The 23444-nt window shown below is 47.3% G+C and overlaps 1 protein-coding gene across 2 annotated transcripts in view; it reads right to left on the bottom strand.

The window, feature by feature from the left end:
* ZFAND3 (zinc finger AN1-type containing 3) overlaps nt 1-23444 on the bottom strand; it is a 189531-nt gene that overhangs the window by 42041 nt on the left and 124046 nt on the right. For both annotated transcript variants that reach the window (XM_073671696.1, XM_073671697.1), the window contains exon 3: nt 16421-16621. In XM_073671696.1, the coding sequence (XP_073527797.1) occupies nt 16421-16621 (201 nt within the window). The remainder of the gene's footprint in view (nt 1-16420; nt 16622-23444) is intronic.

Below are 23444 nucleotides of genomic sequence, written 5' to 3'. Positions count from 1 at the left end.
ACCATGGACAGCTCCACCACCTCAAACATCCAGTGTAGAGTACTATACATGTATGAGGACCATGGACAGCTCCAACACCTCAATCAGCCAGTGTACAGTACTATACACGTATGAGGACCATGGACAGCTCCACCACCTCAATAAGCCAGTGTAGAGTACTATACATGGATGAGGACCATGGACAGCTCCATTACCTCAATAAGCCAGTGTAGAGTACTATACACGTATGAGGACCACGGACAGCTCCACCACCTCAATCATCCAGTGTAGAGTACGATACACGTATGAGAACCACGGACAGCTCCACCACCTTAATCAGCCAGTGTACAGTACTATACACGTATGAGGACCATGGACAGCTCCACCACCTCAATAAGCCAGTGTAGAGTACTATACATGTATGAGGACCATGGACAGCTCCAACACCTCAATCAGCCAGTGTACAGTACTATACAAGTAAGAGAACCATGGACAGCTCCACCACTTCAATCATCCTGTGTAGAGTACTATACACGTATGAGGACCATGGACAGCTCCACCACCTCAATCATCCAGTGTAGAGTACTATAAACGTATGAGAACCATGGACAGCTCCACCACCTCAATCATCCAGTGTAGAGTACTGTACAAGTATGAGAACCATGGACAGCTCCACCACCTCAATCATCCAGTGTAGGGTACTATACATGTATGAGGACCATGGACAGCTCCACCACCTCAAACATCCAGTGTAGAGTACTATACATGTATGAGGACCATGGACAGCTCCAACACCTCAATCAGCCAGTGTACAGTACTATACACGTATGAGGACCATGGACAGCTCCACCACCTCAATAAGCCAGTGTAGAGTACTATACATGGATGAGGACCATGGACAGCTCCATTACCTCAATAAGCCAGTGTAGAGTACTATACACGTATGAGGACCATGGACAGCTCCACCACCTCAATAAGCCAGTGTAGAGTATTATATACGGATGAGGACCATGGACAGCTCCATCACCTCAATCATCCAGTGTAGAGTACTATACACGTATGAGGACCATGGACAGCTCCACCACCTCAATCAGCCAGTGTAGAGTACTATACACGTATGAGAACCATGGACAGCTCCACCACCTCAATCATCCAGTGTAGAGTACTATACACGTATGAGAACCATGGACAGCTCCACCACCTCAATCAGCCAGTGTAGAGTACTATACGCGTATGAGGTCCATGGACAGCGTAGAGTACTATACACGTATAAGGACCATGGACAGATCTACCACCTCAATCATCCAGTGTAGAATACTATACACGTATGAGAACCACGGACAGCTCAACCACCTCAATCATCCAGTGTAGAGTACTATACACGTATGAGAACCATGGACAGCTCCACCACCTCAATCATCCAGTGTAGAGTACTATACACGTATGAGGATCATTGACAGCTCCACCACCTCAATCATCCAGTGTAGAGTACTATACACGTATGAGAACCATGGACAGCTCCATCACCTCAATCATCCAGTGTAGAGTACTATACATGTATGAGGACCATGGACAGCTCCATCACCTCAATAAGCCAGTGTAGACTACTATACATGGATGAGGACCATGGACAGCTCCATCACCTCAATCAGCCAGTGTAGAGTACTATACACGGATGAGGACCATGGACAGATCCACCACCTCAGTAAGCCAGTGTAGAGTACCATACATGGATGAGGACCATGGACAGCTACACCACCTCAATCAGCCAGTGTACAGTACTATACACGTATGAGGACCATGGACAGCTCCACCACCTCAATAAGCCAGTGTAGAGTACTATATACGGATGAGGACCATGGACAGCTCCATCACCTCAATCAGCCAGTGTAGAGTACTATACACATATGAGGACCATGGACAGCTCTACCACCTCAATCATCCAGTGTAGAGTACTATACACGGATCGGGACCATGAACAGCTCCATCACCTCAATCATTCAGTGTAGAGTACTATACATGTATGAGAACCATGGACAGCTCCACCACCTCAATCATCCAGTGTAGAGTACTATACACGTATGAGAACCATGGACAGTTCCATCACCTCAATCATCCAGTGTAGAGTCCTATACACGTATGAGAACCATGGACAGCTCCACCACCTCAATCATCCAGTGTAGAGTACTATACACGTATGAGGACCATGGACAGCTCCACCACCTCAATCATCCAGTGTAGAGTACTATACACGTATGAGAACCATGGACAGCTCCACCACCTCAATCATCCAGTATAGAGTACTATACACGTATGAGAACCATGGACAGCTCCACCACCTCAATCATCCAGTATAGAGTACTATACATGTATGAGGACCATGGACAGCTCCACCACCTCAATAAGCCAGTGTAGAGTACTATACATGGATGAGGAACATGGACAGCTCTACCACCTCAAACATCCAGTGTAGAGTACTATACACATATGAGGACCATGGACAGATATTCTGAGTTCAATGGAGACTTATCCCTAGATAAGAATCATGGATGCTCCGCCACCTTCATCAACCATGTAAAATACTATACATTACAACTATGGACAGCTACACAAAACCACGGATAGAACTCATACACAGAAATCGTATGTCTGAACGAGGCCTTACAAGAATACTACCTGGGGCAACAGAAAACTACACAGGACCATCACTGGCTTCTGAATACTCATTTGTGGGGCCGGGGCTTCAATTCAAAGACATAATGAGACAAGGTGCGGCCTGAAAGAAATATCAGTATTCTCCATTTTGAAGACCTGGAATCTTGTTTTCGAGCAATAGAGCGATACCAGTGATGTGCAGGAACGTCCTACAGACATCGGATCTCCACGGCCAGCACGTCACATGGAGACTTTGGCCCAGACTTTCTAGTGTGATTTAACACCTGTTTTCGTCACCTATTTTACATCAGGGCACCAATATCTCCTTTTATCCTGACACTCAGAAGGTCCATAGATCATTGGAACATCTCTCCTAAGTAAGAAGCCCACGCCGCAAATAACATCCTGTCGCTCTTAATGTGCGACGCGCTACAAATGATATAGTCAGACTAAGTTGTTTATTGCCGTCCAATGACGAAGTGATGAAAGGTTAGTCAACTCTTCACGGATGAAATGTGGTGGGACTGCGAATTTAATAGACTAGGTACAGTGCTAAAAGCTTATGAAAAAAAACTCTACATGCAAACTAAAATCTCCTGGGATTCATGCAGGTTTTTGTTTTTTTTATACCCCTCAAGGTAACAGTATTTTTAAGCTGGTTTGCAAATCAATGCTGGCCTAGATCCAGCTCGTCCATCGCTCCCTCGTCACGTAGACGCTCTCAGGAGAGCTTGTTAAGCCAACGGGCCAATTCAATGTATTCACTGCGTAACCGTGAAGCACGGATGTGTTTTTTTTTTTTCTTTACTGCAGATGGGTTAAGATAAATGGATAGCCCCGGTAACTGCTTCTGTGTTGCCGCTTTGATAATTGGACGGCGTTTCAAACAGGGAGACAAATTAAAGCTGCTGTTTAACAACGCCGGCACAAGACCGACCCTTTCGCTGCCGATGAAAATAGCACAAGAGTGATGACCTTCAGCAAGTTTAATTCCGATGAATAGGAGTAACGAACAATATAAAACAACATTTCTACATCGACCTCTTCAGATAGAAAGCTTGTGGACAAAGATAGAGAGTTTTAATAACCTCTGCTTCCCTTCCTGAGGTTCCCCGGTGGAAGAAAAGCACCGACAGCAAAGCTGAAAATAGTTACAAGACTAAAAAGAACAGAAAATAGTTTGTTTGGACAGAGAAGCAAAAGACCAATCTGGAGGAGAATGAGCAACACCGGACCAGGCCCAAAACAACACTACCACACTATGTCAGCAAGCAAAGTGTTAATGGCGTAATGAGCAACTAAAGATCTGCTGCAAATTAACGATAAGAGAAAGTGGCCAAAAACAAAGCGAAACATACAAACAACAACAACAGTAGAGAAACAGAGTCCAGAAACAGACAGCAGATATACAAACACTTCACGGGGCTGCAGGACACGAACGGCAGGAAACGAAAGGGACAAACGGCAGGAAACGAAAGGGACAAACGGCAGGAAACGAAAGGGACAAACGGCAGGAAACGAAAGGGACAAACGGCAGGAAACGAAAGGGACAAACGGCAGGAAACGAAAGGGACAAACGGCAGGAAACGAAAGGGACAAACGGCAGGAAACGAAAGGGACAAACGGCAGGAAACGAAAGGGACAAACGGCAGGAAACGAAAGGGACAAACGGCAGGAAACGAAAGGGACAAACGGCAGGAAACGAAAGGGACAAACGGCAGGAAACGAAAGGGACAAACGGCAGGAAACGAAAGGGACAAACGGCAGGAAACGAAAGGGACAAACGGCAGGAAACGAAAGGGACAAACGGCAGGAAACGAAAGGGACAAACGGCAGGAAACGAAAGGGACAAACGGCAGGAAACGAAAGGGACAAACGGCAGGAAACGAAAGGGACAAACGGCAGGAAACGAAAGGGACAAACGGCAGGAAACGAAAGGGACAAACGGCAGGAAACGAAAGGGACAAACGGCAGGAAACGAAAGGGACAAACGGCAGGAAACGAAAGGGACAAACGGCAGGAAACGAAAGGGACAAACGGCAGGAAACGAAAGGGACAAACGGCAGGAAACGAAAGGGACAAACGGCAGGAAACGAAAGGGACAAACGGCAGGAAACGAAAGGGACAAACGGCAGGAAACGAAAGGGACAAACGGCAGGAAACGAAAGGGACAAACGGCAGGAAACGAAAGGGACAAACGGCAGGAAACGAAAGGGACAAACGGCAGGAAACGAAAGGGACAAACGGCAGGAAACGAAAGGGACAAACGGCAGGAAACGAAAGGGACAAACGGCAGGAAACGAAAGGGACAAACGGCAGGAAACGAAAGGGACAAACGGCAGGAAACGAAAGGGACAAACGGCAGGAAACGAAAGGGACAAACGGCAGGAAACGAAAGGGACAAACGGCAGGAAACGAAAGGGACAAACGGCAGGAAACGAAAGGGACAAACGGCAGGAAACGAAAGGGACAAACGGCAGGAAACGAAAGGGACAAACGGCAGGAAACGAAAGGGACAAACGGCAGGAAACGAAAGGGACAAACGGCAGGAAACGAAAGGGACAAACGGCAGGAAACGAAAGGGACAAACGGCAGGAAACGAAAGGGACAAACGGCAGGAAACGAAAGGGACAAACGGCAGGAAACGAAAGGGACAAACGGCAGGAAACGAAAGGGACAAACGGCAGGAAACGAAAGGGACAAACGGCAGGAAACGAAAGGGACAAACGGCAGGAAACGAAAGGGACAAACGGCAGGAAACGAAAGGGACAAACGGCAGGAAACGAAAGGGACAAACGGCAGGAAACGAAAGGGACAAACGGCAGGAAACGAAAGGGACAAACGGCAGGAAACGAAAGGGACAAACGGCAGGAAACGAAAGGGACAAACGGCAGGAAACGAAAGGGACAAACGGCAGGAAACGAAAGGGACAAACGGCAGGAAACGAAAGGGACAAACGGCAGGAAACGAAAGGGACAAACGGCAGGAAACGAAAGGGACAAACGGCAGGAAACGAAAGGGACAAACGGCAGGAAACGAAAGGGACAAACGGCAGGAAACGAAAGGGACAAACGGCAGGAAACGAAAGGGACAAACGGCAGGAAACGAAAGGGACAAACGGCAGGAAACGAAAGGGACAAACGGCAGGAAACGAAAGGGACAAACGGCAGGAAACGAAAGGGACAAACGGCAGGAAACGAAAGGGACAAACGGCAGGAAACGAAAGGGACAAACGGCAGGAAACGAAAGGGACAAACGGCAGGAAACGAAAGGGACAAACGGCAGGAAACGAAAGGGACAAACGGCAGGAAACGAAAGGGACAAACGGCAGGAAACGAAAGGGACAAACGGCAGGAAACGAAAGGGACAAACGGCAGGAAACGAAAGGGACAAACGGCAGGAAACGAAAGGGACAAACGGCAGGAAACGAAAGGGACAAACGGCAGGAAACGAAAGGGACAAACGGCAGGAAACGAAAGGGACAAACGGCAGGAAACGAAAGGGACAAACGGCAGGAAACGAAAGGGACAAACGGCAGGAAACGAAAGGGACAAACGGCAGGAAACGAAAGGGACAAACGGCAGGAAACGAAAGGGACAAACGGCAGGAAACGAAAGGGACAAACGGCAGGAAACGAAAGGGACAAACGGCAGGAAACGAAAGGGACAAACGGCAGGAAACGAAAGGGACAAACGGCAGGAAACGAAAGGGACAAACGGCAGGAAACGAAAGGGACAAACGGCAGGAAACGAAAGGGACAAACGGCAGGAAACGAAAGGGACAAACGGCAGGAAACGAAAGGGACAAACGGCAGGAAACGAAAGGGACAAACGGCAGGAAACGAAAGGGACAAACGGCAGGAAACGAAAGGGACAAACGGCAGGAAACGAAAGGGACAAACGGCAGGAAACGAAAGGGACAAACGGCAGGAAACGAAAGGGACAAACGGCAGGAAACGAAAGGGACAAACGGCAGGAAACGAAAGGGACAAACGGCAGGAAACGAAAGGGACAAACGGCAGGAAACGAAAGGGACAAACGGCAGGAAACGAAAGGGACAAACGGCAGGAAACGAAAGGGACAAACGGCAGGAAACGAAAGGGACAAACGGCAGGAAACGAAAGGGACAAACGGCAGGAAACGAAAGGGACAAACGGCAGGAAACGAAAGGGACAAACGGCAGGAAACGAAAGGGACAAACGGCAGGAAACGAAAGGGACAAACGGCAGGAAACGAAAGGGACAAACGGCAGGAAACGAAAGGGACAAACGGCAGGAAACGAAAGGGACAAACGGCAGGAAACGAAAGGGACAAACGGCAGGAAACGAAAGGGACAAACGGCAGGAAACGAAAGGGACAAACGGCAGGAAACGAAAGGGACAAACGGCAGGAAACGAAAGGGACAAACGGCAGGAAACGAAAGGGACAAACGGCAGGAAACGAAAGGGACAAACGGCAGGAAACGAAAGGGACAAACGGCAGGAAACGAAAGGGACAAACGGCAGGAAACGAAAGGGACAAACGGCAGGAAACGAAAGGGACAAACGGCAGGAAACGAAAGGGACAAACGGCAGGAAACGAAAGGGACAAACGGCAGGAAACGAAAGGGACAAACGACAGGAAACGAAAGGCCCAAACGGCAGGAAACGAAAGGCCCAAACGGCAGGAAACGAAAGGCCCAAACGGCAGGAAACGAAAGGCCCAAACGGCAGGAAACGAAAGGCCCAAACGGCAGGAAACGAAAGGCCCAAACGGCAGGAAACGAAAGGCCCAAACGGCAGGAAACGAAAGGCCCAAACGGCAGGAAACGAAAGGCCCAAACGGTAGGAAACGAAAGGCCCAAACGGCAGGAACCACCACCAAATCTGAGCCTCCTAGTATGAAAACAGATTAGCTCTATAAACCCCATAAAAATTGTAGCTAGAAGGCAGTATTATAGTAGTTATATTCTTGTACATAGGAGCAGTATTATAGTAGTCATATTCCTGTACATAGGAGCAGTATTATAGTAGTTATATTCTTGTACATAGGAGCAGTATTATAGTAGTTATATTCTTGTACATAGGAGCAGTATTATAGTAGTTATATTCTTGTATATAGGGGCAGTATTATAGTAGTTATATTCTTGTACATAGGAGCAGTATTATAGTAGTTATATTCTTGTACATAGGAGCAGTATTATAGTAGTCATATTCTTGTACATAGGAGCAGTATTATAGTAGTTATATTCTAGTACATAGGGGCAGTATTATAGTAGTTATATTCTTGCACATAGAGGCAGTATTATAGTAGTTATATTCTTATATATAGGAGCAGTATTATAGTAGTTATATTCTTGTACATAGGAGCAGTATTATAGTAGTTATATTCTTGCACATAGAGGCAGTATTATAGTAGTTATATTCTAGTACATAGGGGCAGTATTATAGTAGTTATATTCTTGTACATAGGGGGCAGTATTATAGTAGTTATATTCTTGCACATAGAGGCAGTATTATAGTAGTTATATTCTTATATATAGGAGCAGTATTATAGTAGTTATATTCTTGCACATAGAGGCAGTATTATAGTAGTTATATTCTAGTACATAGGGGCAGTATTATAGTAGTTATATTCTAGTACATAGGGGCAGTATTATAGTAGTTATATTCTTGCACATAGAGGCAGTATTATAGTAGTTATATTCTAGTACATAGGGGCAGTATTATAGTAGTTATATTCTAGTACATAGGGGCAGTATTATAGTAGTTATATTCTTGCACATAGAGGCAGTATTATAGTAGTTATATTCTAGTACATAGGGGCAGTATTATAGTAGTTATATTCTTGCACATAGAGGCAGTATTATAGTAGTTATATTCTTATATATAGGAGCAGTATTATAGTAGTTATATTCTTGCACATAGAGGCAGTATTATAGTAGTTATATTCTTATATATAGGAGCAGTATTATAGTAGTTATATTCTTGCACATAGAGGCAGTATTATAGTAGTTATATTCTAGTACATAGGGGCAGTATTATAGTAGTTATATTCTTGTACATAGGGGGCAGTATTATAGTAGTTATATTCTTGTACATAGGGGGCAGTATTATAGTAGTTATATTCTTGTACATAGCGGCAGTATAATAGTAGTTATATTCTTGTACATAGGGGGCAGTATTATAGTAGTTATATTCTTGTACATAGGGGCAGTATTATAGTAGTTATATTCTTGTATATGGGGGCAGTATTATAGTAGTTATATTCTTGTATATAGGGGGCAGTATTATAGTAGTTATATTCTTGTATATGGGGGGCAGTATTATAGTAGTTATATTCTTGGACATGGGGGGCAGTATTATAGTAGTTATATTCTTGGACATGGGGGTCATAATGGGAGTTTATATTTAATACAGATTATAGATTGAATATAAACCATTCTATGCTATAAAAGTGAATATTAGTACCCAGAGTGGAGGATTTCCGCAGTATCATGTTGGACGTCCCACAGTAGTTTGTCTTTATATGACTGCCTTATTCTTCTGGTTACTTTGTATCAGTGATGGAAGGACCGGTGTCGGCCGCTCGCTGTCCTCGCAGGACCTGTGACTGGAGGCGGCTCATATCGGGCACTTGGCGTCTTCAGGCGCCTGTTTCCTCCACTAATGAGATCACTTAAGAAAAATGGATTTGTCAATCGTGGGTGTGGGAAGTCTCGGCCATCCTGCGGTACGTTCTGTGCGCTCTATTAGGTGAAGTCGCTCATCAGATAGCGGCAGCTTTCCTGCAGATTTATTGGTCTCTCAAACTTCTCTTAATTAACATGACATTTACATAACAGTAGCTCATTAATTTCAGGCTACGGGCGCCGGGGGCTAATTAGTGATGCATTACCTCTTCCCAAACAGGTTGTCAGATTTCTGCTATTATCAACATCCTCATCGTCGGCGTGTTAATGATTTACCTTTTTCACATTGAATGTGTCTCTCTCCCTACAAGCCGCAAAAAAGGAGCCGACACCTCGAATCTCACGGATCCTTCGTCCTTTCTGCTTAAGGGATTTCTGGTTGTGAATCCTTCCAGGATTTGTGTCTTTCTGAGAAAACACAGATCTGTTCCCATCCCCCCCCCGGGGAACGCAGATCCCTCTGTGATTCTCCATATCCCCCCCGCACATTTACAGCGCTGCGAGGGTCCGCAGAGGAATAGTGTGTGGAAATGGGACGATTCTCTGGGTGGTACGCAGCACCGCTGATTAGACAAGGGAAAAGCTTTCAAACCCTCAAATTCAGGCTGTCCCTTACAGAAGTAAGTTGTGGATGTTATCTACATGGTAACGAGATGTGAGGGGACAAACGACAAGGAATCCCAATTACCAATCATATTAACGGATTGTAGAACGCTGGGTAACAAAGTGATTGGCACTGATACGCGGACCCATATATGCCGGCACTGATACGCGGACCCATATATGCCGGCACTGATACGCGGACCCATATATGCCGGCACTGATACGCGGACCCATATATGCCGGCACTGATACGCGGACCCATATATGCCGGCACTGATACGCGGACCCATATATGCCGGCACTGATACGCGGACCCATATATGCCGGCACTGATACGCGGACCCATATATGCCGGCACTGATACGTGGACCCATATATGCCGGCACTGAGACGTGGACCCATATATGCCGGCGCTGATACGCGGACCCATGTATGCCGGCACTGATACGTGGACCCATATATGCGGGCACTGATACGCGGACCCATATATGCCGGCGCTGATACGCGGACCCATGTATGCCGGCACTGATACGTGGACCCATGTATGCGGGCACTGATACGCGGACCCATATATGCCGGCACTGATACGCGGACCCATATATGCCGGCACTGATACGCGGACCCATATATGCCGGCGCTGATACGCGGACCCATATATGCCGGCGCTGATACGCGGACCCATATATGCCGGCGCTGATACGCGGACCCATATATGCCGGCACTGATACGCGGACGCATATATGCCGGCGCTGATACGCGGACCCATATATGCCGGCACTGATACGCGGACCCATATATGCCAGCACTGATACGCGGACCCATATATGCCGGCGCTGATACGCGGACCCATATATGCCGGCGCTGATACGCGGACCCATATATGCCGGCGCTGATACGCGGACCCATATATGCCGGCGCTGATACGTGGACCCATATATGCCGGCACTGAGACGCGGACCCATATATGCCGGCACTGATACGCGGACCCATATATGCCGGCACTGATACGCGGACCCATATATGCCGGCACTGATACGCGGACCCATATATGCCGGCACTGAGACTTGGACCCATATATGCCGGCACTGAGACTTGGACCCATATATGCCGGCACTGAGACTTGGACCCATATATGCCGGCACTGATACTTGGACACATACAGTTGAAAACAGGAGTTTCTATCCACTATACATAAAGACACATCTGCAGGTTTTTCTCAATATCTGACATGAAATCAGAATAAACCTTTTCCCGTTTTAGGTCAATTAGGATTATACCATCATTTTTAATATTTGCCAAATGCCAGAATAATGAGAGAGTATGTATTAAGGCATTTTTATTACTTAATGCAAAGTCAAAAGTTTCCATACATTTCATTAGTATTTGGTACCATTGCCCTTAAACTGAATGACTTGGGTGAAAAGTTTGCAACAAGCTTCTCACTATAGTTGGTGGGAATTGGGGCCGATTCCTCCTGACAAAACTGGTGTAACTGATCCAGGGTTGTAGGTCGTCTTGCTCGGCGCTCGCAGCCTTTTCAGCTTTGCCCATAAATTTTCAATAGGATTGAGTTCAGGGCTTTGATGATGTCATGTGTTTGGAAGCTTCTGATAGTTTTTTTGGCAACATCTGAGGTAATTAGATACACACATGTGGATGTATTTTAATGCACACCTGAAACACACTGATTCTTTGTGTAACATCATGGGAAAGTCTAAAGAAATAAGCCAAGATATCAGGAAGAGAATTGTGGACTTGCACAAGTCTTGCTCATCCTTGGGCACAATTTCAAGATACCTGAAGGTGCCTCGTTCATCTGTACAAACAATTATACGCAAGTACAAACAAGATGGGAATGTCCAGCCATCATACCGCTCAGGAAGTAGACGGGTTCTGTGTCCCAGAGATGAACGCGCTTTGGTCCGACATGTGCATATCAACCCAAGGACAAAAGCAAAAGACTTTGTGTGGATAATGGCGGAAGCGAAACAAGTACTGTATCAACATGGGCTGAAAGGCCACTCTGCCAGGAAGAAGCCATTACTCCAAAAGAAACATAAATAAGACTGATTAATGGTTGCAAATGCACACAGGAACAAAGACCTTCATTTTTGGAGACATGTCCTGTGGTCTGATGAAACTAAAATTGAACTTTTTGGGCATAATGACCATCGTTACGCTTGGAGGAAAAAGGGACAAGCTTGGAAACCTAAGAACACCATCCCAACTGTGAAACACGGGGGTGGCAGCATCATGTTGTCAGGTTGTTTTGCTGCAGGAGGGACTGGTGCACTTCACAAAATAGATGGTATCATGAGAAAAGAAGATTATGTGGCAATACTGAAGCAACATCTCAAGACATCAGCCAGGAAGTTAAAGCTTGGGCGGAAATGGATCTTCCAAATGGACAATGACCCGAAGCATACTGTCAAAATGGTAACAAAGTGGCTTAAGGAAAGCAAAGTCAATGTTTTGGAGCGGCCATCACAAAGCCCTGATCTCAATCCTATTGAAAATTTATAAGCAAAGCTGAAAAGGCTGCGAGCGCCGAGCAAGACAACCTACAAACCTGGATCAGTTACACCAGTTCTGTCAGGAGGAATCGGCCCCAATTCCCACCAACTATTGTGAGAATCTTGTGGAAGGAGATCCCAAACGTGTGACCCAAGTCATTCAGTGTAAGGGGAATGGGACCAAATACTAATGAAATGTATGGGAACTTCTGACTTTGCAGTAAGTAATAAAAATGCCTTAAAACCTTCTCTCTCTCATTATTCTGGCATTTGGCAAATATTAAACATTATGATAATCCTAATTGTCCTAAAACGGGAAAAGGTTTATTCTGATTTCATGTCAGATATTGAGAAGAACCTGCAGATGTGACTTTCTATATAGTGGATAGAAACTTCTGGTTTCAACTGTATATGATGCACTGTTACGTGGACACATACAGTGGGTACGGAAAGTATTCAGACCCCTTTACATTTTTCACTCTTTGTTTCATTGCAGCCATTTGGTAAATTCTAAAAAGTTCATTTTTTTCTCATTAAAGTGCACTCTGCACCCCATCTGGACTGAAAAAAACAGAAATGTAGAAATGTTTGCAAATTTATTAAAAAAGAAAAACTGAAATATCACATGGTCATAAGTATTCAGACCCTTTGCTCAGACACTCATATTTAAGTCACATGCTGTCCATTTCCTTGTGATCCTCCTTGAGATGGTTCTACCCTTTCATTGGAGTCCAGCTGTGTTTAATTAAACTGATAGGACTTGATTTGGAAAGGCACACACCTGTCTATATAAGACCTCACAGCTCACAATGCATGTCAGACCAAATGAGAATCATGAGCTCAAAGGAACGGCCCAAGGAGCTCAGAGACAGAATTGTGGCAAGGCACAGATCTGGCCAAGGTTACAAAAGAATTTCTGCATTACTCAAGGATCCTAAGAGCACAGTGGCCTCCATAATCCTTAAAGGGAAGACGTTTGTGACCACCAGAAGTCTTCCTAGACCTGGCCGTCCAGCCAAACTGAGCAATCGTGGGAGAAGAGCCTTGGTGAGAGAGATAAAGAAGAACCCCAAGATCACTGTGGCTGAGCTCCAGAGATGAAGTAGGGAGATGGGAGAAAGTTCCACAAAGTCAACTATCACTGCAGCCCTCCACCAGTCGAGCCTTTTTGGCTGAGTGGCCCGACGGAAGACTCTCCCTCAGTGCAAGACATATGAAAGCCCGCATAGAGTTTGCTCAAAAACACATGAAGGACTCCCAGACTATGAGAAATAAGATTCTCTGGTCTGATGAGACAAAGATAGAACTTTTTGGTGATAATTCTAAGCGGTATGTATGGAGAAAACCAGGCACTGCTCATCACCTGCCCAATACAATCCCAACAGTGAAACATGGTGGTGGTAGCATCATGCTATGGGGGTGTTTTTCAGCTGCAGGAAGAGGACAACTGGTTGCAATTAAAGGAAACATGAATGCGGCCAAGTACAGAGATATCCTGGATGAAAACCTCTTCCAGAGTGCTCTGGACCTCAGACTTGGCTGAAGGTTCACCTTCCAACAAGACAATGACCCTAAGCACACAGCTAAAATAACACAGGAGTGGCTTCAGAACAACTCTGTGACCATTCTTGACTGGCCCAGCCAGAGCCCTGACCTAAACCCAATTGAGCATCTCTGGAGAGACCTGAAAATGGCTGTCCACCAACGTTCACCATCCAACCTGACGGAGCTGGAGAGGATCTGCCAGGAAGAATGGCCGAGGATCCCCAAATCCAGGGGTGAAAAACTTGTTGCATCATTCCCAAGACGACTCATGGCTGTACTAGCTCAAAAGGGTGCTTCTCCTCAATACTGAGCAAAGGGTCTGAATACTTATGAGCATGTGATATTTCAGTTTTTCTCTTTTAATAAATTTGCAAAAATTTCTACATTTCTGTTTTTTTTCAGTCCAGATGGGGGCAGAGTGGACTTTAATGAGAAAAAAAATGAACTTTTGAGAATTTACCAAATGGCTGCAATGAAACAAAGAGTGAAAAATTTAAAGGGGTCTGAATACTTTCCGCACCCACTGTATATGCCGGCACTGTTACGAGGACACATATGCCGGCATTGTTACATGGACGCATACAGTTGTGCTCAAAAGTTTACATACACCGGCAGAATTTTTCCTTTCTTGGCCTTGTTTCAGAGAATATGAATGATAACAAAAAAACTTTTTCTCCGCTCATGGTTATTGGTTGGGTGAAGCCATTTATTGTCAAACTACTGTGTTTTCTCTTTTTAAATCTTAATTACAACCAAAAACATCCAAATGACCCTGATCAAAAGTTCACATACCCCAGTTCTTAATACCGTGTATTGCCCCCTCTATCATCAATGACAGCTTGAAGTCTTTTGTGGTAGTTGTGGATGAGCTTCTTTATTTTCTCAGATGGTAAAGCTGCCCATTCTTCTTGGCAAAAAGCCTCCAGTTCCTGTAAATTCCTGGGCAGTCCAGCATGAGCTGCGCGCTTGAGATCTCCCCAGAGCGGCTCAATGATATTGAGGTCAGGAGACTGAGATGGCCACTCCAGAACCTTCACTTTGTTCTGCTGTAGCCAATGACTGGTCGACTTGGCCTTGTCATGTTGGAACGTCCAAGTACGTCCCATGCGCAGATTCCGGGCTGAGGAGTGCAAATTTGCCTCCAGTATTTGCTGATAACGTGCTGCATTCACCTTTCCTTCAACTTTTACCAAGTTTCCTGTGCCTTTGTAGCTCTCTCATCCCCAAACCATCAGCGATCCACCTCCGTGCTTTACTATAGGAATGGTGTTCCTTTCATCATAGGCCTTGTTGACCTCTCTCCAAATGTAACATTTATGATTGTGGCCAATAAGTTCAATTTTGGTCTCATCACTCCAAATTACCTTGTTCCAGAAGTTTTGAGGCTCGTCTCTGTGCTGTTTGGCGTATTGTTGGCGAGATACTTTGTGGCATTTGCGCAGTAATGGCTTTCTTCTGGCGACTCGACCATGCAGCCCAGTTTTCTTCATGTGCCTCCTTATTGTGCATCTTGAAACATCCACACCGCTAGTTTTCAGCTGATGTTATTAGTGGGTTTTTCTTTGCATCCCGAACAATTTTCCTGGCAGTTGTGGCCGAAATGTTTGTTGGTTTACCTGACCGTGGTTTGTTTTTTACAGAGCGCCTGATTTTCCATTTGTTAATCGCAGTTTGAACGCTGCTGACTGGCATTATCAATTCCTTGGATATTTTTTTGGATCCCTTTCCTGTGTTATATAGTTCAACTACCTTTTCCCGTAGATCCGTTGACAATTCTTTTGCTTTCCCCCTGACTCACAATCCAGAAACGTCAGTGGCAGGATGAAAGATGCAGGAGTCTGTCTGGATCCCAGAAAATCACTCAGCTTTTACGCACACACACTGATTACAAGCAAACAGGTCACAGGTGAGGATGTTACCTTTAGTAGCCATTCAAACCCATGTGTGTCAAATTCTGTGCATGTTATCAGGGCAAAATTATCAGGGTATGTGAACTTTTGATCAGGGTCATTTGGATGTTTTTGGTTGTCATTAAGATTTAAAAAGAGAAAACACAGTAGTTTGACAATAAATGGCTTCACCCAACCAATAACCATGAGGGGAGAAAAAGTTTTTTTGTTATTGTTCATATTCTCTGAAAAAAGGCCAAGAAAGGAAAAATTCTGCCAGGGTATGTAAACTTTTGAGCACAACTGTTTATGCTTAAACTGTTACGTGGACACATCATTACCCCTGGACATTACTGTGATGACAACGCACGGCCTTAATCCACCGATCACACTCATTTCCGATGCTTATACTCCAAACGTATCCAAAGCTGAACTGACAATTGTGCGGCCTTCTTCTTTGATGTCGGGCCGACTTCCCTCCTAGGGTAGCCAGGTGTCTGAGAGTGCAGCTCTGGATGTGACTGGAGTATGAGCCGTGATATAAACGTCTGACATCGGCCTCCTTACATTCCTCTTCGCTGGGAGAAGCTACATTCAGGTCTGTCTTGCGTGGCGCGCTGGGGCTGCTGCTCTGCGCGCTGGGGCTGCTGCTCTGCGTGGGGAGAGAGGTATTTCCGTTGTCGCTGTTTATCTCGCTGGGGAATAGATCTGATTGGCTGCTGCTTGTGCTGGGGGCGGAGTCCTCGTCCGGCTGCTTCTTCTGGAAATCTACAGAAAGAGACGGGAAAAGAAGAAATCAGGAAAAGCAACAAAGTGTCCAGTGACAGGTCATAGGTCACAGTGCACGGCATGCGCACCTGACATACTCCATCCACCCGGCCTATTGTCTCCCCAACCTGCCATGCTTATTGCCTTTACCTCCCATGCAAATGTGTCTCCATATATCCTACTTGCCTACTGTTTCCACCCTGCTCGCTCTCTTCCTAGGCCCTGGGAATCAGTATATAAAGCACGACCTTCTGCTCTTGTCAGCACCCCCGGCCACAGCTCATGTCCTCAAACCCTCTAGGCAGCAGGGGGGTGCACATATTTTTGCAAAGTATTTATTGTATTTACAGTCACATTCCTTCTGGGGTCTGAAGGTCCGGTGCAACTCTGATAAATGATAAGGAACAGGGAACTACAAGTCTCATCCTCCCCAGCAGAGCGGCAATGCTGGGGCTCATAGTCTGTTCCCACTGAGCGGTGCATTAATTATCGGGATGGGGGACGAGACGCCGGGTTGTGGGGGGGCGTCACTGCGGAGCTGAGAAACGCTCCAGCTACACATATGTGCAATTAGCAGCGGAGGTGAGAAGCGAGACGTTAGCACCAAAGAATAATTCACTGCTTGTAAAAGGAGTCATGGAGACAAAGGAACGAACACCCAGCGACGAGAGACACTATCTGCAGGGAGCAGGATGCGAGGAGGCAGCAGCGGGCGCAGCCATGGGGCCCCACAGATTCTGCAGCCAGAGACAAGACTGCGACGAGCGAGGGTGATCAGAGACGTTGTGGTGGGTGTGCAACGTAAGCAGAGCTCATGGATGCCGGGGTCTTCCCACTACGCTATCTGCCCATCAGTATGACCTACTGATTGCCAGGGGTCCGATCGGTGCTCATGCTCTGCTCTATGCACTGTCTGTGCCGGAGACAGAAGAACCATTTCCAGCAGCCCAATAAAGAATGAATGGAGCGCAGCTACTCATGCTCTGCTCTATGCACTGTCTGTGCCAGAGATGGTAGTCTCAGAGAATGAATGGAGCGGAAGTACTCATGCTCTGCTCTATGCACTGTCTGTGCCGGAGATGGTAGCTCCATAGAGAATGAATAGGGCAGAGGTGCTCATGCTCTACTCTATGCACTGTCTGTGCCGGAGAAAGCAGACCCATAGAGAATAAATGGAGCAGAGGTGCTGACGCTCTGCTCTATGCACTGTCTGTGCCGGAGATGGCAGACCCATAGAGAATGAATGGAGCGGAGGTACTCATGCTCTGCTCTATGCACTGTCTGTGCCGGAGATGGTAGTCTCATAGAGAATGAATGGAGCGGAAGTACTCATGCTCTGCTCTATGCACTGTCTGTGCCGGAGATGGTAGCCCCATAGAGAATGAATAGGGCAAAGGTGCTCATGCTGTACTCTATGCACTGTCTGTGCCGGAGAAAGCAGACCCATAGAGAATGAATGGAGCAGAGGTGCTGATGCTCTACTCTATGCACTGTCTGTGCCGGAGAAAGCAGACCCATAGAGAATGAATGGAGCGGAGGTGCTGATGCTCTGCTCTATGCACTGTCTGTGCCGGAGAAAGCAGACCCATAGAGAATGAATGGAGCGGAGGTGCTGATGCTCTGCTCTATGCACTGTCTGTGCCAGAGATGGCAGCCCCATAGAGAATGAATGGAGTGGAGGTGCTCATGCTCTGCTCTATGCACTGTCTGTGCTGGAGATAGCAGACCCATAGAGAATGAATAGGGCAGAGGTGCTCATGTGCACCTCTGCTCCATTCAGACGGCGCTCTGCAGACCCCACTCTCAGGACTGGTGGTGGTCCCCAGTGATCTGACAACTAGAGATCAGTAAGTTGTCCCCAGTTCTGAAGTTAAGGCCCCGTCACACATAACGAGATCGCTAGCGAGATCGCTGATGAGTCACGTTTTGATGACGCAATAGCGATCTCGCTAGCGATCTCGTTATGTCTGACAGGTAGCAACGATCAGGCCCCTGCTGTGAGATCGCTGATCGTTACAAAGCTTCCTGGACCATTCCTGGGTCGTTGCGCTCCCGCTGGGCAGTGTGCATCGCTGTATTTGACACCTTGTCAACGACCTCGCTAGCGATTCAGAACTGAGACACATTGAGGTGCATAAATTGGACTTTTCTGCGTTCATCGTCCCTGATTGGTGGTCGCTACTGCGTCCTTGTTTTTTCAGATCCCACCAGCGTTCTCCGGCTGTGACTCCACTTTGAACAAATCAGACATCTTTAGCGAAGTAGGTATTGTTTGGGGTCTCAAATGAGTTTCCATTTTTAATTCATTTATAGGACATCTACCAATTATCTGCTATCTGCTATGGTCCAGGAAGCTTTGTAACGATCAGCGATCTCACAGCAGGGGCCTGATCGTTGCTACCTGTCAGACATAACGAGATCGCTAGCGAGATCGCTATTGCGTCACCAAAACGTGACTCATCAGCGATCTCGCTAGCGATCTCGTTATGTGTGACGGGGCCTTTAGGAAAGACCTCTTTAGAGCCCCCCCACCCCCTGTACTTTCTTACCAACTCCCTGACTGTGGCCCGGTTTTCTCCTCCATCACCTTTAGTGGCCACCTACCTCATCTCCAGCTTCATCCATCCACTGCTCATATTTCCCTTTTCTGCTTAATGTCTCCTTTATTAAACTGGTGGTCCAAAATCAGGAGAAGGTTACGCTTTTCCCCAATGGCCGCATCTAATACTCGCTTTTTAAGGGGTGATGAGCTGCACTACTAGAAACAGCCATGTGTAAGGGTGGCGCTGCTTCTGGGAGAAAAAGCAGACCTTTGCTCTAATCTGGGACTAGGTCTATAACACGGGCAGAAGAGAACGTGTATGGACTAATGCATGAGAACTGTGTAAATGGTTGTGTCTACAGCTCCTATCTAGAAGTATGCGTCTCTATGGTAACAGACTACCAGCCCTGTGTAGTTGGATCCTTGGATCAGCAGATTAGAGGGGGCAGACGGGTGTCCGTATACAGGGCTTGTTAGTTGTCTGCTTACATGGAAGCCCTGTGCAGGAGAAAGAAAATAATAAAATGGTTTATTAAGGAAACCTATCCTTTAATTACAGCCGCCCTTCCTCGCTGCCCTTCCTCGCCGCCCTTCCCCTTTATTAAGTGGGACTTTCCATTTAATTAATCGACTGTTCGTGCAAAACCACCGGATTCTTGGATCTGTAACAAACATCATAGTAATGGACACACGGCCACCGGCAGCCGCCAGGGTAGAGCGCGGGCCGCGCCGTCATCTGCACCGACCTCTGAGAACGTCATTGCTGCACATGCTGCCGGCCAGGACAGGTGACGAGCAGCGCGTCATCAGAAAAACATCCGATGACAGGCTGCTTATATCACCTGACCGCTGCAGCCGATCACAGACCGCAGCGGTCCAGCTGCGATGGAGACGTCTACTCCTCCTCTATCAGCACAGATCATGGAGCAGCCGGCGGTGCACCCAGGTGGGCTCTGCTCAACCAACTTCCAGCTAGTATAGACCCTAGGGCCCTTTAAGAGCACGGTCTAGTGGAAGTGCATAATCTACAGCAGCGCAGTGGCCTAAAGCAAGCCAGGGGCCGCCCCGGCACAGCAGAGCCCGCCTCGGCATGGCAGAGGCCGGTGCCATCTCATACATTCGCTGCCACTGGGAGCAGAGGCCGAACCGGTCCCAAACCATCAGGACACGACACCCCCTTCATTTCTCACCGGGTGCAGAGCGAGTACAAGAAGAACAATTCACAAGAAGAAAATTTCCATGTGCTCATGAATCAAAATGTCAGACAAGCGGCTCGGAAAGAGAAACTGACCTATATTTGTGAACCCAAAAGGTCAGAGCTGATAAATTCTCTTTAGGCGGACTGGAGGGTACAGCAGAGCCGGGCAGGGGAACAGCAGAGCCGGGCGGGTAACAATTTTTATTTCTATAGTGCCAACATATTTCGCAGCACTTTACATTTTAGAGGGAACTTCTACAGACAACAAAAGACATTACAGAACAACAATAATCACATAAATCAACAGATACCAGGAGGAGTGAGGACCCTGCTCACAAGCTTACAATTTATGAGTAAATGGGGGAACGGCAGAGGCGGGAAGGGGAAAGGCAGAGGCGGGAAGGGGAAAGGCAGAGGCGGGAAGGGGAAAGGCAGAGGCGGGAAGGGGAAAGGCAGAGGCGGGAAGGGGAAAGGCAGAGGCGGGAAGGGGAAACGGCAGAGGCGGGAAGGGAAACGGCAGAGGCGGGAAGGGAAACGGCAGAGGCGGGAAGGGAAACGGCAGAGGCGGGAAGGGAAACGGCAGAGGCGGGAAGGGAAACGGCAGAGGCGGGAAGGGAAACGGCAGAGGCGGGAAGGGAAACGGCAGAGGCGGGAAGGGAAACGGCAGAGGCGGGAAGGGAAACGGCAGAGGAGGGAAGGGAAACGGCAGAGGAGGGAAGGGAAACGGCAGAGGAGGGAAGGGAAACGGCAGAGGAGGGAAGGGAAACGGCAGAGGAGGGAAGGGAAACGGCAGAGGAGGGAAGGGAAACGGCAGAGGAGGGAAGGGAAACGGCAGAGGCGGGAAGGGAAACGGCAGAGGCGGGAAGGGAAACGGCAGAGGCGGGAAGGGAAACGGCAGAGGCGGGAAGGGAAACGGCAGAGGCGGGAAGGGAAACGGCAGAGGCGGGAAGGGAAACGGCAGAGGCGGGAAGGGAAACGGCAGAGGCGGGAAGGGAAACGGCAGAGGCGGGAAGGGAAACGGCAGAGCCAGGCAGGCGCTGTGCATCCAGTTTTATAGAAGTATTCATAACCGTGGATCTACTCGGGTAAAGTGTGTCGTCCACAGGGGCCAAATAATAATATCGCCCTACATGAACCTATCGCATCCTGCACTGGAGGAAGCTCCCTAGATCTGTCTGGTATGGTGTATGCGGGTATTGATTAAGCCTGACCTAAGCGGAGATTCATTTGGATCTAGGAGGAGATAGGTCAGGCCTTACGTACGCGGGGAGTCGTTTGGCCGGAGATTCGCGGAGATTGACTGGACCTTTGCGATTTCTCCATAAAATACAAACCTCAGCTGGTGCAAAATCTCTTCTCATATAGGATGAAGGAGCATCACCACTGAATAATGTACAGCGGCATCCTCAATATGGGCCGTGGCATCCCCCCTATACAGCGCTAGTCAGCATGACCCCCCCCCCAGTGAACGAGTCTTCCATAGCTCGCTGAAGGTAGCCACAGTACCCTCACTGCTGCCAGACTAGCCGCCCCCTCTCCACCCAGGGGGTGCAGTACATGGCATCAGATGCTGTACAACTTCTTTGGGAGCTTTTGTTAATTATGAAGCTAAAGCCACTTGATGATATGACCACTTTTAGACGTCCATCCTAGGAGGGGTTTACATGGCAGCAGTAGTCTACTGCCTTTTCTGAGGGCTCTCTACTACTGGAGACGGATAATCCTGGTCCTGGGGGGATACACAGATTATGTACCAGCCGGGTGTACACAGAGATGCTGATGCTTGGTGCCCACAGATGTGCCAGGGAAGAGCTTTAATCTGCTGGGGGCACTCGAGGCTTAACTGACTGCAAATCTCCATTGTTACTATGTAAATCCCGTCCCCCGGGGGCTTCTCCGGAAAGAACAAAACGTCGTCCTTTCATTTAGCCCCAAATCCCTTCCCGGGAGACGAGAGCGGCTCTATTAGTACAAATCCCTTCAAGAGGAGGAAGGAGCGAGGGCGGGGGCTTCGCTGACACTCATGTGCTACTTATACAGGTGAACCAGCCGGGCTCCACTCAACCTGGGGGTCTGCAGGGACCCCGCAAGCACCGAATACTCCCCGCAGGACACTGTACATGAGCAGCAGATAATCCGCAGACAGAGCTGGACAGGGCACCGGCATCCACATGGGGGTCCTAGCGGGACCCAACAGCAGTGAGCAGACCCCACAGCAGTGAGCGGACCCCACAAAAGGCAGACAGCAGCAGGGATCATCTGCTTGCTGTCAGTGAATGTGTTTACATCTAGGGGATAAGACCTTGCTGTGATCTAATCATCCAACACTGGAAGTTTGTTACATTATTCACTTCACAGAAGAAACAATTGTATCAGCAGCAGGAAGACCTACACTGATACACTGCAACAAAACCACCACCTCTGGAACAAAGTATAATGCTAAGTGACATATCTTATTATACCATCAGAAACAGACGAGGAAGTTCTGAGAAGGGATATAATAAAAACAGCTGGAAATGTTATAAGGCTGCAACCACCGCCCAGAACTCCACCGCCATGTCAGCAGCATCGGGTGCCCAGATGGTACACACCGAACAGCGGCATTATCAGAGGAAACCCTTTACACACACAAATACATACATGAACATAAGAGTCATCATTATCCTTAGCTTGTGTAATACCTGTGGTTTTACATAGGACTACAGGTGACATCTACAATATCTGTACTCTGTTACATAATTAGTGAGTCCAGTTGGGTGCAGGAGGGGAATTAGGCAGCATATCCCCCCTGCTTTAGTTAATATGATGCACACTGCACTTTGGCCACTAGAGGGAGACAGACAGCTGGCACACCACACTAATGCTTTGTGCTTCAGGGTTGCACCTGTTGCAATTTCAGACTTTTGCTTTACAAGCCATTTAATACTAGTAGTGTACATTATTTTAGGCAGTTTTGGAAAGACATAACATTTCGACCAGGCTTTGTTACTTTTATGCAGCTATAATTCTGAAAAACTGATCCTAAAAATGTCTTTAAGCAACTATTATATTTTCACCCTGCACTGTACAGATAAGCGTCTAAA

The sequence above is a fragment of the Phyllobates terribilis genome, unplaced genomic scaffold, assembly GCF_046119375.1.
Source record: "Phyllobates terribilis strain yellow unplaced genomic scaffold, ASM4611937v1 Scaffold_3__8_contigs__length_932513732, whole genome shotgun sequence".
Classification (NCBI taxonomy): domain Eukaryota; kingdom Metazoa; phylum Chordata; class Amphibia; order Anura; family Dendrobatidae; genus Phyllobates; species Phyllobates terribilis.
The sequence above is the reverse complement of the archived record's forward strand: the minus strand, read 5'-3'. Positions and strand labels throughout refer to the sequence as shown.